The 24123-nt window shown below is 38.9% G+C and overlaps 2 protein-coding genes across 12 annotated transcripts; one reads left to right on the top strand and one right to left on the bottom strand.

The window, feature by feature from the left end:
* Nucleotides 1-346: 346 nt before the first annotated feature.
* On the bottom strand, nucleotides 347-11594 carry LOC103154090 (calphotin-like). Of its 11 annotated transcripts, none has more exons than XM_016662441.1 (8): nucleotides 11444-11594; nucleotides 11214-11272; nucleotides 9645-9750; nucleotides 4184-4758; nucleotides 3655-4144; nucleotides 1521-1584; nucleotides 1301-1425; nucleotides 347-821 (listed from the first exon to the last, which is right to left on the bottom strand). In XM_016662441.1, the coding sequence occupies exons 2-8, from the start codon at nucleotides 11259-11261 to the stop codon at nucleotides 790-792; spliced, it is 1440 nt and encodes a 479-aa protein (XP_016517927.1). In that variant the 5' UTR covers nucleotides 11262-11272; nucleotides 11444-11594; the 3' UTR covers nucleotides 347-789. The 11 variants fall into 11 exon arrangements, with proteins under 11 accessions (XP_016517927.1, XP_016517930.1, XP_016517928.1 ...); XM_016662444.1 differs by having other exon boundaries at nucleotides 3655-4066; nucleotides 4163-4758; nucleotides 11444-11593; XM_016662442.1 differs by having other exon boundaries at nucleotides 3655-4162; nucleotides 4220-4758; nucleotides 11444-11593.
* A 124-nt stretch (nucleotides 11595-11718) lies between these two features.
* wdr4 (WD repeat domain 4) lies at nucleotides 11719-22983 on the top strand. The gene is made up of 11 exons (XM_007575247.2): nucleotides 11719-11908; nucleotides 13482-13550; nucleotides 13625-13765; nucleotides 13976-14132; nucleotides 14711-14823; nucleotides 16894-16954; nucleotides 17217-17321; nucleotides 18468-18532; nucleotides 19668-19854; nucleotides 20545-20614; nucleotides 21959-22983. The coding sequence occupies exons 1-11, from the start codon at nucleotides 11826-11828 to the stop codon at nucleotides 22147-22149; spliced, it is 1242 nt and encodes a 413-aa protein (XP_007575309.1). The 5' UTR covers nucleotides 11719-11825; the 3' UTR covers nucleotides 22150-22983.
* Nucleotides 22984-24123: the final 1140 nt, after the last annotated feature.

Below are 24123 nucleotides of genomic sequence, written 5' to 3'. Positions count from 1 at the left end.
ACCGACACCACAGACCATATGCAAATACACCTGGGATGTCAGTGGAGGCAAATAATCAGGGTCTCTGCTCCAACTTAGGGTTGCCACCCATCACGTAAAATACGGAATAGTCCTTTCTTTGGCTGTTAAATGGCGTCCCATATTGAAGTGATACGGGACGCGATGTGTTCTGTATTTTTAATTATTGTCCAATAGACACACCTATAGATGGACATTAACATTAACACTCCAATCCTATTGTCGCTCTGTGGGATTATTATTATTATTATTGCAAAGCCCATTTATATTAGGAACTTTATCACCAAGTGAAACATCTGGATTATATTACATGGCTTAATTGACAACAGATGTTTAAAAGTCTTTATTTCCCACTTACAGCTAATGAAAACATGACACTTAAAATGAGAATATTACACTGAACGAATAAAAAAACTGAAAAAATAATCTGACAACTTATTTGAGTTCCATGTTATTTTTTTCTTTTTTGAACACCTCTTGATATATGCAACTGAAAAATGATTGAGGAATGAAAAGATTAGACAACAGAAGTCACATTATTTATCGATTTAGATTCAGACAACCTAACTTGCACCTCTAAGATCACGCCGTCAAACCTGATGGCGGTAATGTAAAACCTTATCTTCTACAGGCACGAAATCTACAGTTTCTACAAATCCAATGCTTTATTTTCACATATAAGCACCAGGTTGAGGTTCATTTGCTTGACAATCATACAAATTCATGTTCCTCTGCACAAAGTTGTAAAAGTCAAGTAGAAGTTCTGATGGTTCACTTCTGGGAACCTTCATCCCACTGGGGTTCTAAAACAAACAAACAAACAAACAAACACAGCTCTGTCATTGAAATTATTTAACGCAAACATCTTGTTATTTTTAAATCAACTTATCTTCAACAATAGATGCAGAAATATAAATTTCAAAATCTTTAAACTACAGCCATCTAGTTACAGTAATAAAATCTGAAAATTTAACCAGAAATATGTGAAAGCGAAAAAAAGTCCCATGTTAAGAAATAATTTCAGAAATCTGTGGTGGGATGGGGCAAAGCACGACCCACATATGGTGGAAGTTGTAGGTTTGTAGGTTCGAATCCCTACAACTGTTTGGGACTTCTTTCTCCACTGCACTAATGTGCCTGATAATATATTGTGTTTTTCAAAATGAGCTTTTAGTGTGAAATCATACTACTGCAATAAATGAGAAATCCATTTAAAGGATTTTCACATATCTTCACTGGGATTGTCTAAAACTAAATACGAAACACCCAACTGTTAACTCACCTGTAAATTTGAAATTAGGAAAACTGGTTAGGTCTCCACCACCATACAGTCTCTGTAGCTTCGCCGTCTCCTCTTCCAAAACCTTTTGATACAGTGGGTCAGCGTCAACCAGACCACCAGCTGCCCTGTTTTGGAACAGGTGAGAAATCAGTTGGCACCTCTTCAGATCTTTTGCACAAAAGAGTATCATCATAACACGGAACAAAGTGTTGATGCTTACTGGGAATTTGCTGAATATTCTCGTATAGAGTCCAAGAATAGCCTCTGCACTGGGTCCATATGAGCTGAGAGTCACAAAAAGACAACAAATTAGATATTATTACCCACAGAAGATTTTAGGTAGAGCAAAAACAATATTTTGCAGACTTTTATCCAATACTTGATGATACATTTTGATTTACTGAATCCATTATGCACAAAAACAGCTTATTTGAAGATTAGACAGCGGACCAATTATCTGTGGTCCACTGAGACAAAAGAGGATTTTTTGTGTGGATGCGGTATAAAATGAACATCTTTTAATAAAAAGAATATATTGTTCAAATATGATGCAAGCTACATGATCTGGGGTTGCATTATAACTCAGACATCAAGGTATAATTGATTGAACCATAAGTTCTGTTCTGTACCATAACAGATTTAGAAAATCATAGAAATATCACACACATTTCAGCCAGGCAGCAAAAGAACGAGGCACCACCAAGTGATCCTCTGCATGAATGGCTTAAAATCATCATTTAGGAAGCTCATGTGTTTAAACTCGTCTTTGTGGCTGAACTAAAACAATTCTGCAATGAAGGGTAGGCCAAATAAATACTGCCAGCCATTACAAATCATTACTGACAAGGGTTACAAAACAATAGATCAAGGGCAAGTGCATTTTTTTTAATTCAAATGTGTCTGACAATTTTAAATATTTGTGTGTAACAGAAACAAACAAAAGAAAACCCTCCAAGAAATCTGAGGTCTGAGATACTTGTATATATATATATATATATCACATAAAAAAAAGAACAGTCCAGCGTTTGAAGCAAAATGCTAACCTGTCCCAGTCTTAATACTGGTTTCAATTTTCATTTGCCACCCATCTGTTATCAATAGTCTGGTTTAAAAGTAGGAACATTTACGCTTGAAAGGAAATTTGATTAAAACAAAAAAGCAAAACAGTTAATTTAAATGTTTCCACAGCTATCTAGATTCAGTCTCATAATGTGACTTTTATGTGAAAGGAGTTGAAGAGAAAATCACAGTTGCCTCTTACATGTAAATAACGTGCACAAGTCAGACATGTCAGGGCTATTATACCACATTTCCATGCAATTTCCAAATAAGACATAAAAAGCAACAGGTGAGTATATTTAGAAAAGTCTGAAGTACTGAAAGGTGTAAACGGCTGGAAAACAATGACTTTCATATTCTCCATTGTTGGTTTAAAAAGTGAAATTAATGTTTTTGACTGGGGGTGAGACTATGAATCTTTACATCAAAGTTTTTATATAAATATAAATACTTGCAAATCTTTTAGGAATATAAAAACATCTTAATAAATTTCTAAAGGAAGAATATAAATTTTGAAACACAAACCAAAGAAACACATTTTCTAAGGGTGCGGAAATTAGTAACAAAGTTGACTCTTTTCATTAGTGCAAACCCATGCATCACAAGAGACTCCCACTGTGTGAAACATGTGACAACAGAGTGAATTAATGCTGCATTTCATTTGAACTCAGATGGGTCCGACTTCTGACTCATTAAATCAATTTCCAGTGTATCCAAATTTGGGATTTGACTCGACTAAAGCTTCACTTAAACCCTCACCTTAATCCATCATGACTGCCTCACACATAAAATATGATAGTTCCAGCAATAAACCATCTGTTTTCACTTCTGTCAGTCATCTCCTTAAATCGCTTTCATAGACTATATAGGAATCACTTGGCTAAACGTCCGAATGGAATAAGCACACGTCAGTACATTAGCATGCAAGACTGCATGTTAATGGAGTTGTTAATCTGGGTAACAGCAATTACATTTTCTTTTTTTTCCTCCCAACATGCAACATGTTGGGAGTGACATCATTCCCCAGTGAAGATAAATGAAAAGCAGCACAGAAGATTTGACTAAAATAGGGCAGACAACAGGGTAAGATACGAGGAGGAGCAGACAGCTTCTAAAAGCGATAGTTACTTGTTGCAGGAATTCACCAAGTAACACTTAGAAAGACCATAAGGACACATTCTCCGAGAGGCTAAGAAGAAAGAAGTGCCTGGCCACGTAGAAGCTTTCTGTAGAAATACAGGTTCCACAGAGGAAAACAGAAGGATTGTAGGGGAGGGGGAAGTTGTAGTGTGTACCCTGTGATGGCCCAACTGCTTCAGCAGGGGAATCCATCTGCAGCTCTTCTTCAGCAGCCTTGGAAAGGACCCAGGCAGGGTCCACAAGGTCCTCAGAGCCAGGAACTACATCTGTAGCATCAGTAATTTCTGCCACAGGCTCCAGCACCGCCTCTGCTTCAGGCTCTGGCATGGACTCTGCAGGGTCGGGTTCTGAAGGAGTTGCTTCTGCCACGGGTTCCAGGGGTGCTTGAAGGTCTACAGTTAGAGTTTCAGGGACCCCATCTGACGCTTCCGTTGCAAGTTTAGGAGATGGCTCTGGGGGAGCTGCTTCTACTACAGGCTCCAGAGACGCCTCCTCAGGGGCCGCTTCCACTGCAGGCTCCAGAGACGCCTCCTCAGGGGCCGCTTCCACTGCAGGCTCCAGAGACGCCTCCTCAGGGGCCGCTTCCACTGCAGGCTCCAGAGACGCCTCCTCGGGGGCCGCTTCCACTACAGGGGCCGCTTCCACCAGAGGCTCCAGAGGCACCTCCTCGGGGGCCGCTTCCACTACAGGGGCCGCTTCCACCAGAGGCTCCAGAGGCACCTCCTCGGGGGCCACTTCCACTACAGGGGCCGCTTCCACCACAGACTTTAGTGACCCCTCTGCAGGAGGTGTTTCTGCCTTATTTGGCCCAGCTTCATGAACTAGGTTCAGGGCCCCATCTACCAGTGCAACGTCCACAAGTGGACCAGGAGCCGATTCTACAGAGGCAGGATGCATAGGGACTTGTGGCACATCAACTGCAGGCTCAGCAGCCACTTTGGAGGCCTCTAACATTAGAGCATCTTCTCCTGGAAAGGCTTCAGGAACAACTTCAACAGTAGATTCATCAGTTGCTGTGTTGGAGGGTACTTCTTTAACAAAGGATGCTGTCACCGCTTGAGTCGTTCCGTCAGCTGCAGCTGCAATAGTTCCAGCTGAAGCGACAGGGGGTGTGTGCTTTGTTGCTGCAGAAGCGATGGCTTCCAGTGCAGCTTCAGTTACTGCAGAGGCAGCTGGAGAAACTTCTTTCTTAGGGAAGTTGCATGGCTTGTGTTGAACAAGTTTTTCTATGTCGAAGTACGTTTTAGGCTTGCTTTTGTCTAGAATGAGGGACGTTGAGCAAACAAAACGCATTATTTTTATGTTCAATCAGAAATTGATTGGTCATCAAAACGTCTAAAACAAGTATGGATTGTTAAAAATATTATACTAGCATACGGGAAAGAGAAAGGTTAAAAGAAAACATAGCCCTCAGTCTTTTAGGATGTATGAATGAATCTGTGCACTGGTCAACATGGTAAACAATTTTGAAGACAAAAAGAAAAATGTTTAGCGGAAACCACACAGAGGAAAAGCAAATAAGATGAACTGTGGCACAATGATCACTGACATAATACTACTACTAATAACACATAATTATCATAATAAGAATTATTATTATATTAAAAACGCTTATCATCATCATGTCTGGGGAAAACTTTCAAAGTCTTTACCAGGATTAAGACATTTCTTGAAGCTGGTACCACAACCTGCTGAGTTGGAGGCATCACAAACAGCCGATCCCTCAGTAAACACCAGTTCTGAATTCACTGCTCAGCTCCTGCGTCCATCAGTGCCTGAACCACGTCAGAACCATCTGACCAAACAACACAGACCCGACTGGACAGGAATCAGACTGAAATCAGACAGCTGCATCCCTGAGAGACATCAAAGCCCGCCAAGAAGTTCTGCTAGGTCAAAATGAACCTGTAGACTCACTGGACTGGAAACAGCCAGCAAAGCCCTCCATATGGAAATTGCGCAGTTGTCCTCACAGGTAGCTAAACTAACCTCAATGCTTACCTCCGTTCCAGGGTCGTCAAAATCTTTGGCTGCTTCACCATCCGCCTCCTCACCGGCCGAACCTCCTGCTGTCCCAGATCCCCCTCCATTCTTGGGTGAGCTGTCAAAATGCCGGAGTTTTCTGTGACAATGGAGGATGGTGTTCAGCAAGCTACCTATGGCTTTTGCTTCCGATTTATCTAAGATGTATAATGTCAAGGAACTGCTGAGGGATCAGGCTTTAGCCTGGGTGCTAGCGTTTGATTCTGCTACACCTTTAACTTCCCTTACCTTTAGTCAGTTCTCTTCAGAATTAAAAATGGTGTTGGATCACCTGGATCATGTTGGGAACGCCTCTCCGCTTTAAAGTCATTCCTTCCTCCAGTTTCTCCATGGTGTTAGGACATCCCAGGCTGAGACTTCATAATCCCCAGACTGATTGGGTCACAGGAAGGATAGTTGGCTAGAGTCTGTCCTGTTCAAGTAACTGCCTTCATGCTGCCCAGTCCAATTGTGGGAATGTTTGAGAGAGTCCTGATCTGTGATTGGTTCCCCCTGAATACCACAACTTGGCCGACGTTTTCAGCAAGAACCGATTGTTCAGCCTGTGTAAGCAGGAACATGAGGCCATGGAGACCTACATTAATGACTCTGTGGCAGCTGATTTTATCCGCTGCTCGCCGTCCAGAGATGCCAGTTTCTTGTGTTGGAAAGAAAGAAGGCACATTACGCCCATGCGTTGACTATAGGGGGTTAAACAAGATCCCCATAAGGAATAAATACCTGCTACCACTGATGTCCATGGCATTTGAACTTCTGCACGGGGAAACCATCTTCTCCAAGTTGGATTTACAAAATCCCTATCATCTAGTCAGGATACGTGAGGGAGATGAATGGATGACGACCTTTAAGACACTTATAGGCCATTTTGAGTACTTCGTGATGCCTTTCATCCCAACTAATGCCCCTGCTGAGGGATTTCCTAAATCATTTTGAGTTCTTGATGACATACTCATCTTCTCACAGACCAAGGAGGAGCATGTTGGCCATGTTCTCCAGAGGCTGCTGGAGAACAGCTGTTAAGGCTGAGAAATGCAGCTTCCCTCTCTCCTCAGTCAACTTCCTGGGGTTTGTCGATGAGGATGGACAGATCAGAGCCCATCCTGACAAGACCAAAGCAGTGGTGGAATGGCCCAGCGTTTTCTGAGTTTTGCTAACTTTGATTGTAAGTTTATTAAGAGCTACAGTGTTGTTGCCCAGCCACTACCTCGACTCGCTTCAACCAAGAAGCCCTTCACATGGCCAACCGGAGCCAGCAGAGGCCTTCAAAGAACTTAAACAACTGTTTTCTTCCCCACCAGTCCTCATTCAGCCAGATCCCTGCAACCAATTTGTTGGGGAGGTGGATGCATCAGTCACTGGAGTAGAGGCAGTTCTATCCCAGCCTTCTGGCTCTGCACACAAGAAATATATGTTATTTCTATATACACCTCTAGAGGCTGTAGCACCAGGATACTACCTGACCCAGGACCATCATTTCATGTGCCAGACTCTCTCTGAGGCAAATTGGCTATTGAATGAGTACAACAATGCCACCAAAACAAGTTGAACCTAGCTACAAAAGAGGTAGATGACATTTTTAAAAAAATCTCTTGACATATTGACAAAAGACAATACTGAACTTGGCGGAAGAGGTTAAAATATTGAGGTTACAGAACACAGAAAAAGATTGTGTCACTGGAAAACCGTGTTGCTTAGCTGGAGCAATATATCAGACTGAATGACATCAGAATAACCGGATTAAAAATCAGACCACATTCTTATGCACTGGCTGTGACAATAACGAATAAAGAGGAACCAAATAAGCAAGATGCTGAATCTGTTGACCAACAACAGCTTTCAAAAGGAATTACACTGGATTGACACCAAACTGAAGCCTGCCAACCGCTGCCACAAAGAAACAAGATGGACAAACCAGCCATAATAATCCGATTTGTGAGTGGAAAACACAAGCTTGAACTGTTGAAAAGAGGTCAAAAGTTGAAAGGTAGAGACGTGTACTTGAATGAACATTTGACAAAAAGAAATGCACATATCACCAGAGAAGCTCGACAGACAGGCAGGATCAAAAACCAGAAACTCCTTGAACATGAAACGGGGCTTGAAAGCTGACAGAGGCATCAGGCGATCTCGCCCTGAGTAGGTGATGAGCAGCTGTTTAAACAGGGAGCAGCACATAATGAGGAATTAGAAGGACGGAGAGTAAACGGAGCTGAAATGATGACGTCTGTGTTTCAGTGCGTGGGGTGAAGCTGTGGACTGAGATAAGCATGGAAATCAAGCAATGTCCAAACATCAAACAGTTTAAAGACATCATTTAAGAAAATGGTCATCAATATGAGAAATAACTTCTGTCGTTACTATTTAATGTTGTCCAGAGGTGAAAGTAGTTTTAAATTCTTGGGGGTACTATGACAAAAAAATACCGTACGCCCTTACTGTCACCCCTGATGTTGTCAAATATTACTCTATTATAGTATATTCATTTAGAAATATTTTTTTAACGTGTTAACGTGCTTATATTTGCATGCAGTTATGAATGCACTGTCCTAGTTATAGATATGGATATAGAAAATGATAAGAAAAACTATTAATATCAAGTTAAGAGTAAGAGGGGCGAGTGTAAAAATAAGTTTGTACTGATACCCATTCCTTTGAATGTGTAAATATACTTTACTACTGTTCTTTTGTTTTGTTTTGTTTTAAATTGATTTGGTTTGTATACGACTTTGCTTATTCTTTTATTACAGTACATTCAAAACATTGACATGCTGAGGAGGTTGTTATGATTGGGTGAATGTCGTTTGCAAGTTTACTTTGTTTATTTTTTTACCATCATTCAACTTGCAGTTTTCTTTCAAAAGTTATTGTCTGCACAACGCACTGGATGATACAGCTTCCCCCTTCTCAACGACGACACCCAAAGTTAACTGCAAGCCTCCAGAAGTGGAGCATCCTCCTCGTTTGAATGCATGAAACAAAGGAAAACCTCACTCAGCGCTTGAAGCTGTTCTTCTCAGAGTTTGTCTTTCCATTAGTCGGATGGACTGGGTCTCTGGTCCCGTTTTCATCATCAGCTGCTTGAACGACTTTCTGAGGCTCGCTACTATTTACATGCCTGTCAAAAGCTGATTGACTGAAGTATTTAGTATCCAGAAAATGAGGATGTTGATTGATCGCTTCCCGACAAACCCACTGGATTGGATTGATTGACAGGTGGCGTCATGTCAACTGTTTCAGAAACTCCTGAGAACTCATGTAGGTTATTTGGGGAAAAAACATCTTTAGAAATGCAAACAGTACACAAAACGGTAAATTTAGCACCATTTCTTCCACTGAATTTGTAAAAAATGAAATAAATTAAAAACAAGGGTTGTCTTTACATTTGCAGTAAATGGAAATTAAAGTGCCATTTATAATACTGACAATAGAACTATGCATAAAATATTGCCTTTAAAGTTGCAGTGGGTAATTTTTATTCATCTGTATTTACGCATTTAAAACTGTCGTCATTTCCTGACAGTACAATATGAGACATTATCTGTAAAGAAAAAAACAAAACAAATAAAGCTCCTGTGCCACGTCCTAGTGCCATCTCCAGAAATACCCAGAACAGGTCAGAAATAACCCATCAGAGCCAATTACTTTAATAATCCTCATCTTGTATGAGAAACAGTTTAAACACAGGTCGTTTCAGGGCTTGCAATGACCTGGTAACCTTCAATAAACATGGAGATAAAGACAACAGAAGGTGAAAAGTTATTTGCATCTACCAGGATAACAAAAGTATGCAGTCATTTGGTAAACAGCACCAACTGTGATTGTTAAACTCTGAAGGGTTGCCCAAAAACTCCCTGAGCTGTTTAACCCCATTTTCTGTGGGGTCACCAGGTTCAAGGTTTCCAAAATAACCTTTAACCTGATCAAACTGCAAAGACCTTGGGTTTCAGTTCACCCCTCTTTATTATGTATTTTTATCTGCCCCAATTGTAGGATTTCTGTACCATTCAATGAAAAATGATTAGATCAATGATTTTTGTGCCACAGTTCAAATTTCATTTACAAGATTAGAAAAGTAAAACATAACTTGTTTTCTGAAACTTACCTTTGCTGGTCTTTTTTGATGAATTTTTGGATCCTGATGATTTTGTGCTGAAAGGCAAAGCTGTTGGTGCTCTGCTCAGCATCTTCCACCCCTCAGTCTGCAAGCACTGGCAGCACAACACGAAAACAAGAGGAATGGTCACAACACTTCAGGAATGCTTTCATACACACTTCCACTCGTTTAAATCAAAGCAACATTAGTTTTGTTTTAGGACAGCTCAGTTAGAGATGCGTTTTTTATGCTGCTTATGATGCTCTGCTGTTGTTTTTATTTAAATAAAAAACATTAATAAAAATGTATCATGTTAACAAACATGATAAATACAATTAATAGAAATGGGCAGAAAATTGATTTAATGAAGGAGAAAATGATTTTTGTTTCTACCAAAGCAACTCAAGTCTGTTTTTCTTTTCTTATGCGTCTAAATTACCAATAGCTTTGAAATATTAATGGACACAGCTCTTGTGGTGGAAGGCATTTCATGCTAATTTTATACAGTGTTGTATTTCATGAAAATATACAACCATTTTTTTCAGTTATGTTTACCACAGAACAAACCGGGGTTGTATTTTGCAATGTTTAAACAAATATTAATACAGATGACAATATTTCTTTGAAATTACACTCATACAAACTGTGTTAGGAATTAAATAGCTTGTTCTTAGAAAAATATGAACAGACCAAATCGTTGTTTTGCAAGTCACAGCTAAGTTTCAAGTCTTTATCCTCAAGTCCAGAATCAAGTTTCAAGTCTGACACTTGAAATTTGAAGTCCTTCAGTTTTTTCAACAATATTACAATAATATGTCAAATGTAAATGCATAATGTATTCTTTTTAAATCTGCATTTGTCTCAAATTTTGTGATGTAGGAATTGGATTTGAAAAATATATTTAAAAAAAAGTAATTCTGAAATTGAACTATTTTGTACAGTTCAATTAAACTTAGCTGCAAGAATAGTCGTCTTTTAAACCAGGGGTGGAAATTAAAAATGTTCTCCACCAAACATTTTACAAACCTCACCAGTACAAGAAAGTTATATAAACTATATGATTTATTCTTAACTCTATAAAAACTGATTTACTGATAATAAGTTTACCACACACATATGTAGTAATTTAACATAAAGCATGGGTACCTTAACAGGGTTGTAGTGCGACAAGTTCATTTGAAGAAATAACTACAGCAAACTTTAACTACACAACCCTAACATTCTTGTAATCATATGTTGAACATTTCCACATTTTTAATTTCCACCTCTGGATGGAAATGTAACATTTTTTTGTGCAAAACAGTGTTGACAAAAAGAAAGACATTTCAATTGGTCTCTGAATTCATGTAACCATAAACAAACTACATTATTTTCTGAAATGATCGGAGTATGTGTTTTCGAAGCAAAGCACACTTGATTGACATGCACAGGCACACAGAAAGACAGACATCGGTTTGTAGTTTTGGAATGTAGCCACATCAGCAACTTGTAAATCCCGAGTATTATGTAAAAGTCCTGTTTTCTCAGCAGCCACAGAGGCTGCAGCGTGAAATTTTAAAAGTCAGCAGGAAGAATTACCTTATTGACACATAGGAGGTGTCCGATCCTTAACAGGGAGGTCGACATGTTTTAACAACCTGCACTTAAAAAAAACAAACATCAACATCTATTTAAAAAAAAAATAGGGACACGATAACAAATTAATCTTCATGCCATTATCAAACCTGCACTTTATCTACAATTAAACTGGAGGAATACCACAGTGCTTCCACGACGGTAGAGGTAAAATGCAGTGTTTTTATCTTTACCTTCAGGAGAAAAGCGAGGAACGCGAACAGTTTGTTCCACTAATCAACGCGCTTGGTCGGCGCTCCTTTATGTAACAAAACGTGCCACGCCCCCTAAAATCCTCACGCTGCTGCAGAAGAGACGGGAGCATCCGCAGCCAAGCAGAAAACTGTCCACAGAAAACGCTGCAGACTGCGCCCCCTGCAGGCCACTCCTCCCTGCTTCACTATGCAGCCACAAGAGGGCGCTTTGTGAGTGAAGGGGCGGGGATTGTGTGTTTTTGACAGGCCCAACGCGGACGTGACATTGCAAAGGACCGTGACGTACTTCCTGTGGAGTTCATCTCCGCATTCTCCACGTGGAAAACAAGAACTAAGCGCGTTCGGTGCGGTACCGGGAGCCATGGCTTGTTTGGGTTTCTGTGGGGAGTGGTTTCTGTCGACCTGCAGCAGCAAACTCATAGCGGTCCATACCAAAGAGCCCAGGTTGGAACTGATTTAATTATTTTGGACTTTTGGTTCTGTCAGCTTTTTCTGTCTCCCAGTTGTTTTTGTTGGGCAGCCCAAGGATTCTTAGAAAATTCAAGTAGGTTTGGTATTTTAGGTGAAAGCATCGTTCATCATGCACAAAGCTTTATAATACACACATTCATAGAAGTGGACTCAATATCACCCTCACTAAATGTGTGGGCTGTTTCCATATTGACCTCCAGCATAATAACACATGCTGGTGAAAGAAGGAAAGCAGTTTTTAATGTTGAAGTCACATCAATAGCCACAATCCTAATTGTTAGAGAATATCATGGATTTTGTCTTGGTCAAATTTAGTATTCCTCATATTCACATCAACCCAGCTTTTAATTTTAATGAATTCTGAGGTAATATTATCCTAAAGTTATTGTACAGTCTCTCCAGAAGCTAAAATATTTGTATCATCAACAAATAAAATAAATCTTAGAACTGATGATGCCATTAATGTATAATTTTGGTTCCGATTCTTGAGGAACGCCACACACAATGTCCAAACATTCAGACTGACATTCTCCCATCTTCACAAATTGTTTCCTGTTTTTTGAGTAACATTTCACTCAATTTAGTGCAGTTCATTTGATCCCAAACTGTTCCAATTTACTGATTAAAATGTCATGATTTATAGTATTGAATGCTTTTTTTTTTAGATCTCTTTTCATAATAAAGTCAGTAATATCCTCAATAAGTTCAATTAGTGCATGTGACACTGATTGTTTTCTTCGGAAGCCATATTGACTATTTACAAGTAGTTGATTTTTATTTTATTCTATTTTTTTAATAAAATAGTCTAGTGCTGTTGAATATCTTTTCCAGGATTTTGGAAAATTGTGTAAGAAGATAAACAGGACAGTAATTTGCTAAGTGTTGTAAGAAAACCAGTATCGTATATTAACTCTAATGTCTCTTTTTTTAAATACTGTTAGTAGTTGTAATGTTGATTTATAAGTTTTGCCCTTCACTTCTGCACAAAAATGCAAATATGTCTGGATCATTGAACAATGCAAGACTACCACTGCCAGACTACTATTCAGATAATATTTTGCTTTGGCCGATTTTGAAATACGTCTTGATACTTTATTACAGACATAATTAATGTAACGTATTCAGCTAATTTTACCATCTATTATTTTCCCTCAAAATTTTGTTTTATGCACTCTTCCTATGCTAAATTATGAAAATAAATTCCTTAAATGTTACAATATTTTCTCACATAAACCAACTGGCATATGGGAACTGGCATCAGAATCAAAGGGCAGTGAATGAAATGGGTCACCTCAAACTCTAACAGTTCCCAGAGTTGACTAGCTGGTTGACAAGGAGGTGTGATTTAATTTATCACACCAACAATCTAAGTCCAAAATATTTATTTATTTCTACCTGAAGTTTTCCAATGTGGATAGAAGAAGTCATGGCGTTGGCACTGAACTGCACTGTTTTCTGCTGCCGGTTCTTTTAAGTGATCATCATTTCATGTGTCACTATGACAGCAATAATTCACATGTGATGCATTAACGTTTCTGTGTTGTAGAGAGCCGTTTGTGTTTGACTGCAGCCGTGCTGAAAAGAGGATAAAAACGGCAAAGGATGTAAATGGCAGGTAAAGACGGCGCACTGGATAACAATTCGTCCTAATATCACCGGTGGTCATGGCCTCGTCTTTTCTGTCTTTAGTGATGCGTCAGAGGAGACCGGAAGTGACACGGTCCTTGCTTTTGCAGTGTCTTCATCTGGCAAATTGGTGGCAATCACTGATGACACCAAGCGACTGATCCTGTTTCAGTGTGAGCCTTCATGGCTCTGCATTAGCATCAGGTAAACTTCAGGTGTTTCTGTGTTGGTTGGGTCTGTGGACAGCCGGGATCTTCTCCTCTGTAAGCAGCTTTCACTGCTCATTTGACTCCTCTGTCCAGCTGTCCTCCAGCCATTTCACAGGAGATCTAGAATGAATATGCTACAAGATTCAAGTTCCCTTTTGATCAATCAAGTATTTTTTAAATGTGAATGTGTTCGAATCGCCCACAGGTGGGTGGTTAGGAGGTGCACATCACTAGCATTCAGCCAGGCTGAAGATGAGCTGCTGGTGGCTGACAAGTCTGGAGACGTTTACTCCTTTTCTGTGGTTGAGCCAGAGAAGGACGGCGAGCTGAAGATGGGGCACCTTTCAATGTTACTTGCTGTGGTAAGGATCAAGTATTATGGATGACGAGGGATTAAGATAATAAGTGTTTAACTTTCAACCAGCCGCTAAATATGTCCACCTGTCTCTCATCTTGTATGAACAGTTGTTTTAATTAGCTTTTTTTTTGGTGGTGACAAAAATAAATTAGGAAGCTTATCATGACAGATTTTTAATGCTGACTTATTTCTACTTCTACAATAATTGTACAATATGGGATTATTTGTTTTTGAACCACGGCTACTGATTTCATATCTTTAAAATAAACGGTATAAATTAGTATGGAATCATGCAATTACAGATTGATAGAGCAGTATAGTTTATATTTTTTGTTTCATTTAATTTTTTTTAACAAAGCACAGATTAATTTTTGATGTACCTAGAGCTAGGTATTACAGAACCAATGCTGTGAAACAAAGTAACAAAACTTGGTTCTCTCTTTTTTATTTGTATGAATATTATAAATAGATCAGAGTTATGAGTGGAGTTTCATAAACATTGCCTTTAAACAGATTTTATTTTTAATAGATAAGTTTGGATGGGTTGAACATGGACTAACTGCTCCACTCTCCGTCTTTCAGACCATATCTGCAGACGACCAGTACATCATTACAGCCGACCGAGACGAGAAGATCAGAGTGAGCCGTCTCAGGTCCCCGTACAGCATCCAGTCTTACTGCTTAGGGCATCACCAGTGAGTACACCTACATTAAACACAAGCAGAACTGGCTGTACTTACTACGATAACTAACGAATCTGTTTGACTGTAATTTCATATAAGATTTATGTGTTTTATTGTTATTACTTTTTTTATTTAGAAAGACAGATTTCCATCACATTCATTAATTGCAGCTTTACCCATTTGAGGTCGTACTCGAGGACAGAAGCAGAGAGTCCAAACGATTTTATCCATGCTGCCTTTCTGGCATTTTCTTTTACAGATTGTTACTAATTTCAGTTGTGAATGATGACAAAATTGAACAAAAATGAGGATTGCACCACTTTGAGCAATGAAAACCAAAAGAACATAAAAAGGCAGGACCCATAATTCACAGTCAAATGAAGGCGGATCTAACTGGTTTTACACACTCAGTCCATTTGGTCCAGGTCTTATAAAATGTTCCTTTTTCTACTTGGTCTTTATTGGTCCATGTGTCCAGCTGTAGGCTGCCCAACATTTCGCGTTTGAATGGGATGTTTACATTGAATATATTTTCAGTATGCTTGTGGAGCTCTGTGGTCTTATTACCTGGCATTCCCAATAAAACATGGCGGTGGTTGGCTCCCTTGGACCCACACAGTCTCCAGTCCCCGTTGCTTTGATATCGTCTCTGAATGGGTCCAACAACAAACCATCCGATGTTTTTCCAGCAAAACTCCCACCGTGTGTTTGATCCGGTCGAGGCCCATTGTAGTTGACATATTTCCTCCCAGCCTTCTTGTGAGATTCTTACCTTCATTTCCTTTTCCCATTTCCTCTTTATGTATCTGTATTCTCATGTTTATATTGCTGTATGGCATTATGTAGTTTAGAGATAATTCTGCTGTCTGATCTGGGCTTAAATAGTGATAGAAAACTTGAATCACTTTTTCTCAGCACCTCTTTAACATTTCTATTAAAATAATGTCTCACCTGCAGGTACCTAAAAAAATAATCTTTTTCCAGTCCATGATCCTTCTGTAAGGTTTCAAAACTCTAAAATATCCCTTTGTGAGCGAATGAATAATAGGTGGTTAATCCTTTTGAGATCCATAACTTGAATCTGTTATCAATTCTGTTTGGTGCAAAATCCAAATCATAGCCACACCACCTCAATTTTAGATGCATCTCCGATTCTGCAAATATTAACCAATTCCTGCCAGGACTTGAGGAAGCTACCAGTTATGGAGTCTTCTGCTGTTCTTCCTGTAACTTATAATCACTAAGCTGGGCTGTTACTGGGATTCCTTTTATCGTCGTTCCTCTATTTCCTTCCATGCTGCAGTGTATGAACTCAGGCAGACTTAACTCTGTAAATCAGATTAAATTTGACATGTTTGCTCTTTGGTGGTGTGTAGAAGTGCTGCGTTAATAAAACAACGCAGTAAATGTTAAAGGCTTGCATATTATACTTCTCTTTAGTTATGCCTTATTTGTCTTATTGTTCAGAAATCTGGGGAAATGCAAGTAAAACAAAACTATAAGGCTTATTAATAAGGTGAGACCCCGTGAATCAACTCATAAACTCTTCATTCAAAGTAAAGCATTAAAATTTAAAGAAATTGTTTATATAAAAATACTGGAAATAATGTATAAAGCACTGAGAAAAGGTCTTCCTTCTGGTATTCAGAAATTATTTAAATTGAGAGAGAATAAATATAATTTGCGAGGTTTGTTTATATCTGAATGTGTAAAAGAGACGAGCCAGGTAAAGTCTAGATGTGTTTCAGTTATTGGTGTGAAACTGTGGAATGAATTGAAGGATGATTTATGTTATGTCCTTTCTTAGTGAGCTTTAAAAGAGCTCTGAAATGATAACATCTTACACTGTTATGTAGATTTATATACGCATTGTGGAGATACCTTGGCAGGTTGTTGGGTATAAAATAGAGTAGGCAAGAAAAAACTTGGCTTCAGCCTGTTCCATTTTTGGTAAATTGTGGGTTTCTTTATTGTTGTTTTTTTGTTCTTTCCGGTGTTTAATGTGGACAATTTACCAAAATAAAGTGATTGATTGATTGATTGATTGATTGATTGATAAAGTTGTACCGTTCTTTCTATCAGGTTTGTCAGTACGCTAGAGATCCCAACAAGTCATCCGCACTGGCTGCTGTCCGGATCAGGGGTATGCATGCGTGTGTGTTTCCCTTTGTTTAGGTAATCTCTTGTTTGCAACACTCGTACTAGATTTGGTTTCATAGACATGCACTTTCAAATGAGAGTTGTAGGAGTTATAAACCTTTGGGGTGTAAAATGCATCCGTCACTTGTTTTGGATAGTTTGATTTGTATTTTTTTAAATGTGTAAAAACCGGAGACCATGGATTTAATGCTGATTTTATCATAAAGAGCTGTAATAATGAGCCTGTCAAATCTTATGTTTGTCAGGATGGAACAGTGAAGCTGTGGGAGTTTGAATCTGGTCGCAAACTGCAAAGCTGGGACCTTGGGCAGCTTGAAGACGATCTGTGCTCTGATGCTGCCAAAGGAAATGTAAGAAGATCAAATGTTGTCTGCAAAAGAAAAAAAAAAACTTTTGCTCATTAAATAGTTTAAGCAAATACAATAGATTATAACTTAATATTTTTTAAGATACAAAGTATAGTTTAATTTTTATTTGCTAAATAATAGTTCAGTAATTGTCTATTTTAAATCTCTGCTTTCTGTCTTCTAGTTTGTAAAACATTTTTTTTAATCATATATAATTTTCTTTCTGCTTCATAATTGTTGTACCACTTTGTGTTGGTCTTTCACATTAAATTCTACTTTTAACTAGGGCTCATATCGATATATTTTTGATATATCATGATACACGATATATATTGTGATATACGGTTATTTTAAACTATAGACCCCTTGCAGCATGATGTCACCCACACAATTTCCCTGCTAGACATGAATTGTCTAAACTATGACTAGATGATAAAGTCAGAAAAAAGTTTTAATTAAGAAAAAAAAAAAAATAGGGAGTGACAGGGAGTGAGTCACTTGCTTACTTGATTTTGACAAACTTGACACACAGATGTGCTGTGGAATAAGGTGTGTTTTGGTTCAGCTTAAAAATAAAAAAGGCGACTCACACACACACTGACAGGTCATCTCAGTGAAGCAGGTGTTTAAATTAGCGAATCAGCCACCGCTGTATTAGCTTGGCTAATAACAGCAGCAGTGGCTAATCTACTGCAGCTAAAATACACATCAAGCCTAAAAACATGAAACTGTAACAAACCGAATGGTCTGCTCTATGTGGAGGCAATGTGTTTAAAGTGGCGTTGCCAGTTGCTATGGCAACGAGTCTGCGTGTAACATATAGAGAGCGAGAAAAAAGAATGAGTGAGTCCTGAAGATCGTTGGGTCCCTCATCCTGCTTCTCCTTCTACGTGATGTAATGCTAAAACCACGTCCACTAAGCATAGACGGCGCTGAGCTGCGACGGCCCCAACGCTGCTTGCAGCTTTAATTTCTATTGATATTAATGTCATTATTGTTTTGCGTAGCCATATGAGAGTGGCCATAAAATAACAAATAACAGCATGCATGCATTGCCCTTTTAAAGTTTCAGAAATATCTGCTTTTAATTAAATATTTCCCTGTCGGTATGATATCAGTTAAATCTCTAAATCTGCCTTTACTTTCCAGAACGCAGCCGTGTTTCGTATCTGCAGCTCCCCAGGCGGCCGTGATGTCGCCGTGTTGTGTGACGGGTGAGTGCAGAGTGTGTCTTTTTGTCTTCACAGGGACTTTGCTTTGACTTTGACTCATATTTCATTCATTTCTACAGGCTGACCCTTACACTTAACCTAAGCGTTAACATGTCTGAGTGCTGTCTGTCTCTGTCATTTCCTACTCGGCCACGCTGCAGTAATGCTGGGCAGGTCTTGTGCAGGGCCCAGTGGTGCACACATAAGCTTAGGATGGACAAGCCTGTCCAGTCCACCATATTATGCTGGAATACATTTCACAAATAATTACTTAGTGCTATGAATTCTAATCATGATCTACAAACACTAAAAGTTCATAAAGGCACCTTATGAGAAACGTAAAGCGGTTCTGCTGTACTTTATTTTCAACCATATTTTTATGGCGAATGTAATAATCTCCAAAGTGAGGTTCAACATGCCTTTCTTCTTATGCCCTGCCCCTCTTTCTTCTCATAAAGAACTGTCGCATGTTGTATGTAAATTCAGTTTGCAGATGATAATACTGTGTCCAAAATGGAAACTTCTGTTTCCTTGTAGATTTACAGTTAGAGTTAAAAGTGTGCGAATAGCAAAACAAGGCCTGGTAAATTAACGAGCTCAGATTTACGCAGTAAACCAGCTGAATTCAAAATTTACCGTTTCCATATTTGTCACTGTTCAGTTGTGCCCAAAATGACATTATTTTTGTTACGTTGTGTGAACTCTACATTCCTTCACAATCTTGTACACCAGAAGCTGAAAAAGGTTTTTTTATCAGCACAAAGCCAATTCCCAGGATACAGACGAGAAGTTCTGTATGTTGCATAAAGTGTCCCACCAGGGAGACAAGCTAAGGACCCCTACCACACTGTTCCTCTAGCACCGTTAGGACCGTGGTCTGGACGCTGCTTGCATCCTTTTATTCAACCCACTGGTGGAAATTTTAAGCTTGTAATCCTGTGGTTGGGGTTGTATGAAAGTGGACAGGGCTTTCAAAGCAGAAGCCTCAGGGCTGACCTGCAGCTTCAATCAGTTTGTTTAGAACATGTTTGCAGAGACCAATGACAGAGTTTAGGCCATGTAGTGTTTCTTGCAAAAGCACATTTTGTCCAATTAGTAAGAGTCTTTTAGGCTTTTGACTTTTTGTACGTGTTCTCAGGCTGATGAACATTTACATGTTCACCTTGGAGCGAACCAGTGACGAGAAGCTGAGGTTTCACAGTAAACTCCACTTTCTCCACCGTCCCATGGACATAGGCTTTGACACGAAAGGACGGCTTTGGGTGCTGCTGGACTCCAGCGACGTCCCGCTCCAAATCCACACATTCAGGAAAAACTCCTGGGAGGTATGGTTGGACTCAATCAATTAATATTTTTATTTTTAACATCTGTTCTTCTGATTATTTACTTTTATTTTATTGTTATAATAGCAGTAAATTATGGAGTGAGGTTATAAACCAGTCAGAGGATTGGTATTTCTTGTTTTGGTATTTATTTCTTGTTTTGTCCAGTCAGAGTTGTTGCATCGTTGGGAAAGGTATGAATTGATGCTTTACCTTGAGTGGTGTTTGATTCATTTTCTTTTTGAAAAGAAAAAAAGGCAAGTTGAAATCCGTGCATTTAAACTTGAGTGACTGATAGCGGTGTTGGTCAGTCATTTTTCTTGACTCCACTGAGTAAAAGGCTCATACTATTTGAAAACAACAGTTGGTCCAGATTTTGCTAGCTCTGGGTGTTACCACTTTCATTATTCTTCTTATTGGGCCACTTTGACTAAATTAATACTATGCCTGTTCAAATTGAATGCAGTTTTGTTTTTTCTGTTCAAATTGCTCCAGTTTACTCACCACTTCATGCTTTTACCCGCATGTGGCCAGTGGCGGGTGCTAATTTCCACCCCTGAGTACAGTTAGTGTACTATGTGTATACCTCTGAATTTAACTAGGCTAAAAAAATGATTTTCCATTTCACCTGTTTAGAAAAATATAAATGTTGGTGATTAAAACAGGCAGCTTACAAATGTGTTCTTCTTCTAGTGCGACACTGAGAACGACGACCTCAGAAGAGTAACCGAGATCCTCAGAACGCAGTGGAGCACAACTGACAGTAAGTCCACTGTCCTTAAGTCTAGATGTCATGAAACAAAGTGAGGTAAGAAGAGGAAACAAATGTTGAAACAAACATACAGAGTCTGTCAAATCTGCTTTTAGTGATTCTGGCTGTCTGGTTCTGGTCATAGCTCTGTATGTGTGAAATTGTGGATTACTATAAACCAAGGATGTTGTAGAGATCAGCACAGATGGTTTTGTCATTTGCCTTTGCTAAGACAAGAGAATAGTTTGTTTGGTGTTAAAGTGGACAGTTTTGAGTCCAATAAGTTCTTGTTTGGGGAAGTAAAACAAAAGCCCTTTTTGCACTGCAGGGCCAGGCAGACCTGGGGTCAAACCTGGTGTCTGATTTTACAACTTCGATTAGGACAAAAACTCTGTTTTGTCTCTCACACACTACTAAAGACTCACTTTGTCATATTTTAATAACAAAATATTGAAATTGCACACATGTACTATTAAAATGTCACACACACATGCAATTTTTGACCTATCATTCAGAATAGTATATCTGTATGCTTTGTGTGTATGTGTGTGTTATTTTATTACTGTATATGTGCAATTTTAGTATTTTGTGTGTGAGAGTCAAAACATAGTTTTTGTTCTGTCAGAGCTGCAGTTTGGTGGAGACAGTGTGAAACACCTGAACTAAATAATATTAGCTTGAGATGTGAATTTTATTTTTCCTTCTAATTAAAAGAAAAAAAGTTCAGGTGTGGATATTTGTTTACATCTTTTTACTGCGTTACCTACATCTAAAAGGTTGCACATTTAAAAAAAAAGAAGTGCCAGAATGTGATTATATTTATGTGTATAGCGAAATAATCAGCAGTTTTTATCATTATGTTTGGGCTAGCAATTAATTTCTACAAATATCTGGGTTTATTTGAGTCCATCAGAACCTGGAGGTTCTCCATTGCTCACGTCCCACCAACAACAGTGAGGAGTCATGGAAAAGCTCATTACTGCACATTAACTGGTTAGAGAGCCACTTGCTACTGGAAAAGCAGCTCTAGTTTGTTTGCAAAGCCTGGTCCTTAAGGCTCACTGCCTCAGTGTTTCCCTGCTCTAACACACCTGTTTCAGGTGATTGCAGCTCAGCAAAAGCTCATTAATCAGCCATCAATTGAAATTATGTGTTCTGAAGCAGGAAAATACATAAAATATGCAGTGCAGGTTGCCTTGAGGAGCAGGTTTTGAAAAACAACTCAAAAAGCCAAGCTTGCATGAATCATAATCGGACTTTTCAAGTAGTTTTGTGGAAATAGCTGCAGTGACCCTGGGGTTTAGTTTATCCTGTAAAATTGCATTTCACCGACACCTGCTCTATTTTTCATGACAGATTTCACAAGTGTCACAAACCACTTTGAGCACCTGTATAAAGTGAGCTTTGACAACGTGTCAGTGTATCTGCAGAAAAAGCAGCAGCGGATTGAAGAGCATCAGCTGAAGAGGACCAAAGCTCAGAAACCAAAATGCAACAAGAAGTCAAAGAAGGAACCTGATGAAGTTTTGACTCGGCCTTCTACTTAAGTGAAGAGTAAAGAGAATCATTCTGGTTTTGTACTTGAATATGTGCGCAGTGCCAGTTTTATTCGATGGTTTATTTTTACTATTTAAGATGAAACAAAGTTAAACCTTTTTTTCTGTTTGGCATCGTCACCAAATGAAACCTGTTTGCCAGTATGAGCCACATACATTCTGTTGAATCATTATTGTATGTTCGGTGCATTTAATTACATTTTATTTCACTCTGGGAGTAATAAAGCATATTTTATTTTTTTTTTAATTCCTATATCAAACCTCAATTCTATAGTGACTCTAAAAATTAAAAGTTCACATATTCATTGGAACAGAACCAGAGTTCACGTCAACACGGTTTGTAGGTGGACCAGAATGAGCTTAGCATTCACACCTACCCAAACGGACCGGACGTTCTGGTCACATGATCTGGAATGAAATACGCTCAGGATGGGACCAAAAAAGACTCGGGCCAGGCAGGGTTTGGATGACATTGGAAAAATTACTGGACTTCCTGTCAGAATAAATTTCTGCTGTCGGATCCCAGCCGGACTTGGTCGAGGAGGTCAGATCTCTGAAACTCCAGAAGGCCAAAAAGGACAAGCGGATAAAACCTTTGGACAACTTGGTGTCGGAACTGGAGCATTTCATGGAAGAACAACGTGTTCATCGCCGGTCTGCGTCTTACATCTCCCTCATACACTTGGGCGATTACAGTGGAGTTAGACAGGCAAGCAATGAACACTTGTACAAGCTGCATCATGCAAACATTGTGCATTTACTAATTATGTACATTTGTATTCAGCTTCATTAAATGAGATCATTAAATGAAACTGCTTTCATGAATCACCTGTCTGTAGTTCTTTTTTTTTAGCATAAACCCAACCATTTTGTGAAGGCTCTGAGATTTTAGACCATTAGTTAAAAACAAAAAGACCATAAAACAACAACAGACAGAAAGAAAGCTATGGAGAAGGTCAGGACAAGGAAGATTATAAAACAATATTCAAAGTTTTGAGCGTCTCACTGAGCATTAATCAGAGGAGCAGCCAAGAGATCCACAGCTCAGATGGATACTTTGACATCCACACTGTAGTGCATGGTGGTGGCTGCACAGTGATGAGGACTGCTGGGAAGATAAATGATGCTAAGAAAGGAAAATACTGGAAGAAAGATTGGAATAGTTTTATTCTGCAGTGGGACTCTGACCTTAAACTTACGACCAGTTGCAAATACGAAGAGCATGTTATTACAGCAAAAGGTGTTTCTGCAGTGTATTGACTTAGCAGATAGCAGGTAATATTACCATTAAGGTCCAGAAGCGCTCACAAATCACTGAAATCCTTAAACACTTCAGATCCCTTTAAAAACTCTAACTGCTCATTTTAATAGCACAGACAGCAAATCCACCATAATGTGAAGGACAGTAACACAACTTGAGTAAAAGAACATTGATTAGCTCATCGTGTTCATATGTAAGAGCAGAATGGCCTAAGTCACGTTTATATTTGCTGTAGAATCAGTGTCGTCTTACTTTATTTGAAAACTTGTTGTCTAACACATCTGGTTGAACTTTCTGTCACATTATCAATACAAAATTCCAATATTAAAAATGTTTTTTTCTTGTTTTCCAAAAACATCCGAATATGACTTAAGTAATTATGCTATTAGGCTAACTAAATGTAAATGACTGCTGCTTTTACATGATCTTTTCAGAGATACCTGTTTCTACTTTGTTGGTGTAACACAAATCATTTAAAATCAAGATGTTGGTGAAAAGCTAAGTGCAGCTCTACACACTGTGGAAACTCCAGTGTTGTTCCTGTGGACTGGCAAAGGTTATAAATGACAGAAACCACAGATTAAACTCATAATTGAGACATTCAGTTACAGTACAGCTTCCAACCTCTGGTCGCAGTGAAGTGTTCATGAGTGTTTAATGTAATAAGCAGAAGAACTAGCCTGCCGCAAGGGTTTGAAGGTTAT

This window comes from Poecilia formosa, unplaced genomic scaffold (assembly GCF_000485575.1).
Source record: "Poecilia formosa unplaced genomic scaffold, Poecilia_formosa-5.1.2 Scaffold374, whole genome shotgun sequence".
NCBI lineage: Eukaryota > Metazoa > Chordata > Actinopteri > Cyprinodontiformes > Poeciliidae > Poecilia > Poecilia formosa.
Note: the sequence above shows the minus strand (reverse complement) of the source record. Positions and strands in the feature narration are given on the sequence as shown.

Bases quoted from the DNA above. Each gene is read 5' to 3' on its own strand.
- wdr4 (XM_007575247.2), top strand. From the start codon at position 11,826: ATGGCTTGTTTGGGTTTCTGTGGGGAGTGGTTTCTGTCGACCTGCAGC. The intron at 16,955-17,216 runs GTATGCATGCGT...TATGTTTGTCAG, and splicing joins GGCTGCTGTCCGGATCAGGG to GATGGAACAGTGAAGCTGTG. The intron at 19,855-20,544 runs GTATGGTTGGAC...TTCTTCTTCTAG, and splicing joins TCAGGAAAAACTCCTGGGAG to TGCGACACTGAGAACGACGA.
- LOC103154090 (XM_016662438.1), bottom strand. From the start codon at position 11,261: ATGTCGACCTCCCTGTTAAGGATCGGACACCTCCTATGTGTCAATAAG. The intron at 9,751-11,213 runs GTAATTCTTCCT...TTGTGCTGCCAG, and splicing joins ACCTCCTATGTGTCAATAAG to TGCTTGCAGACTGAGGGGTG. The intron at 1,426-1,520 runs GTAAGCATCAAC...GTTCCAAAACAG, and splicing joins GAATATTCAGCAAATTCCCA to GGCAGCTGGTGGTCTGGTTG.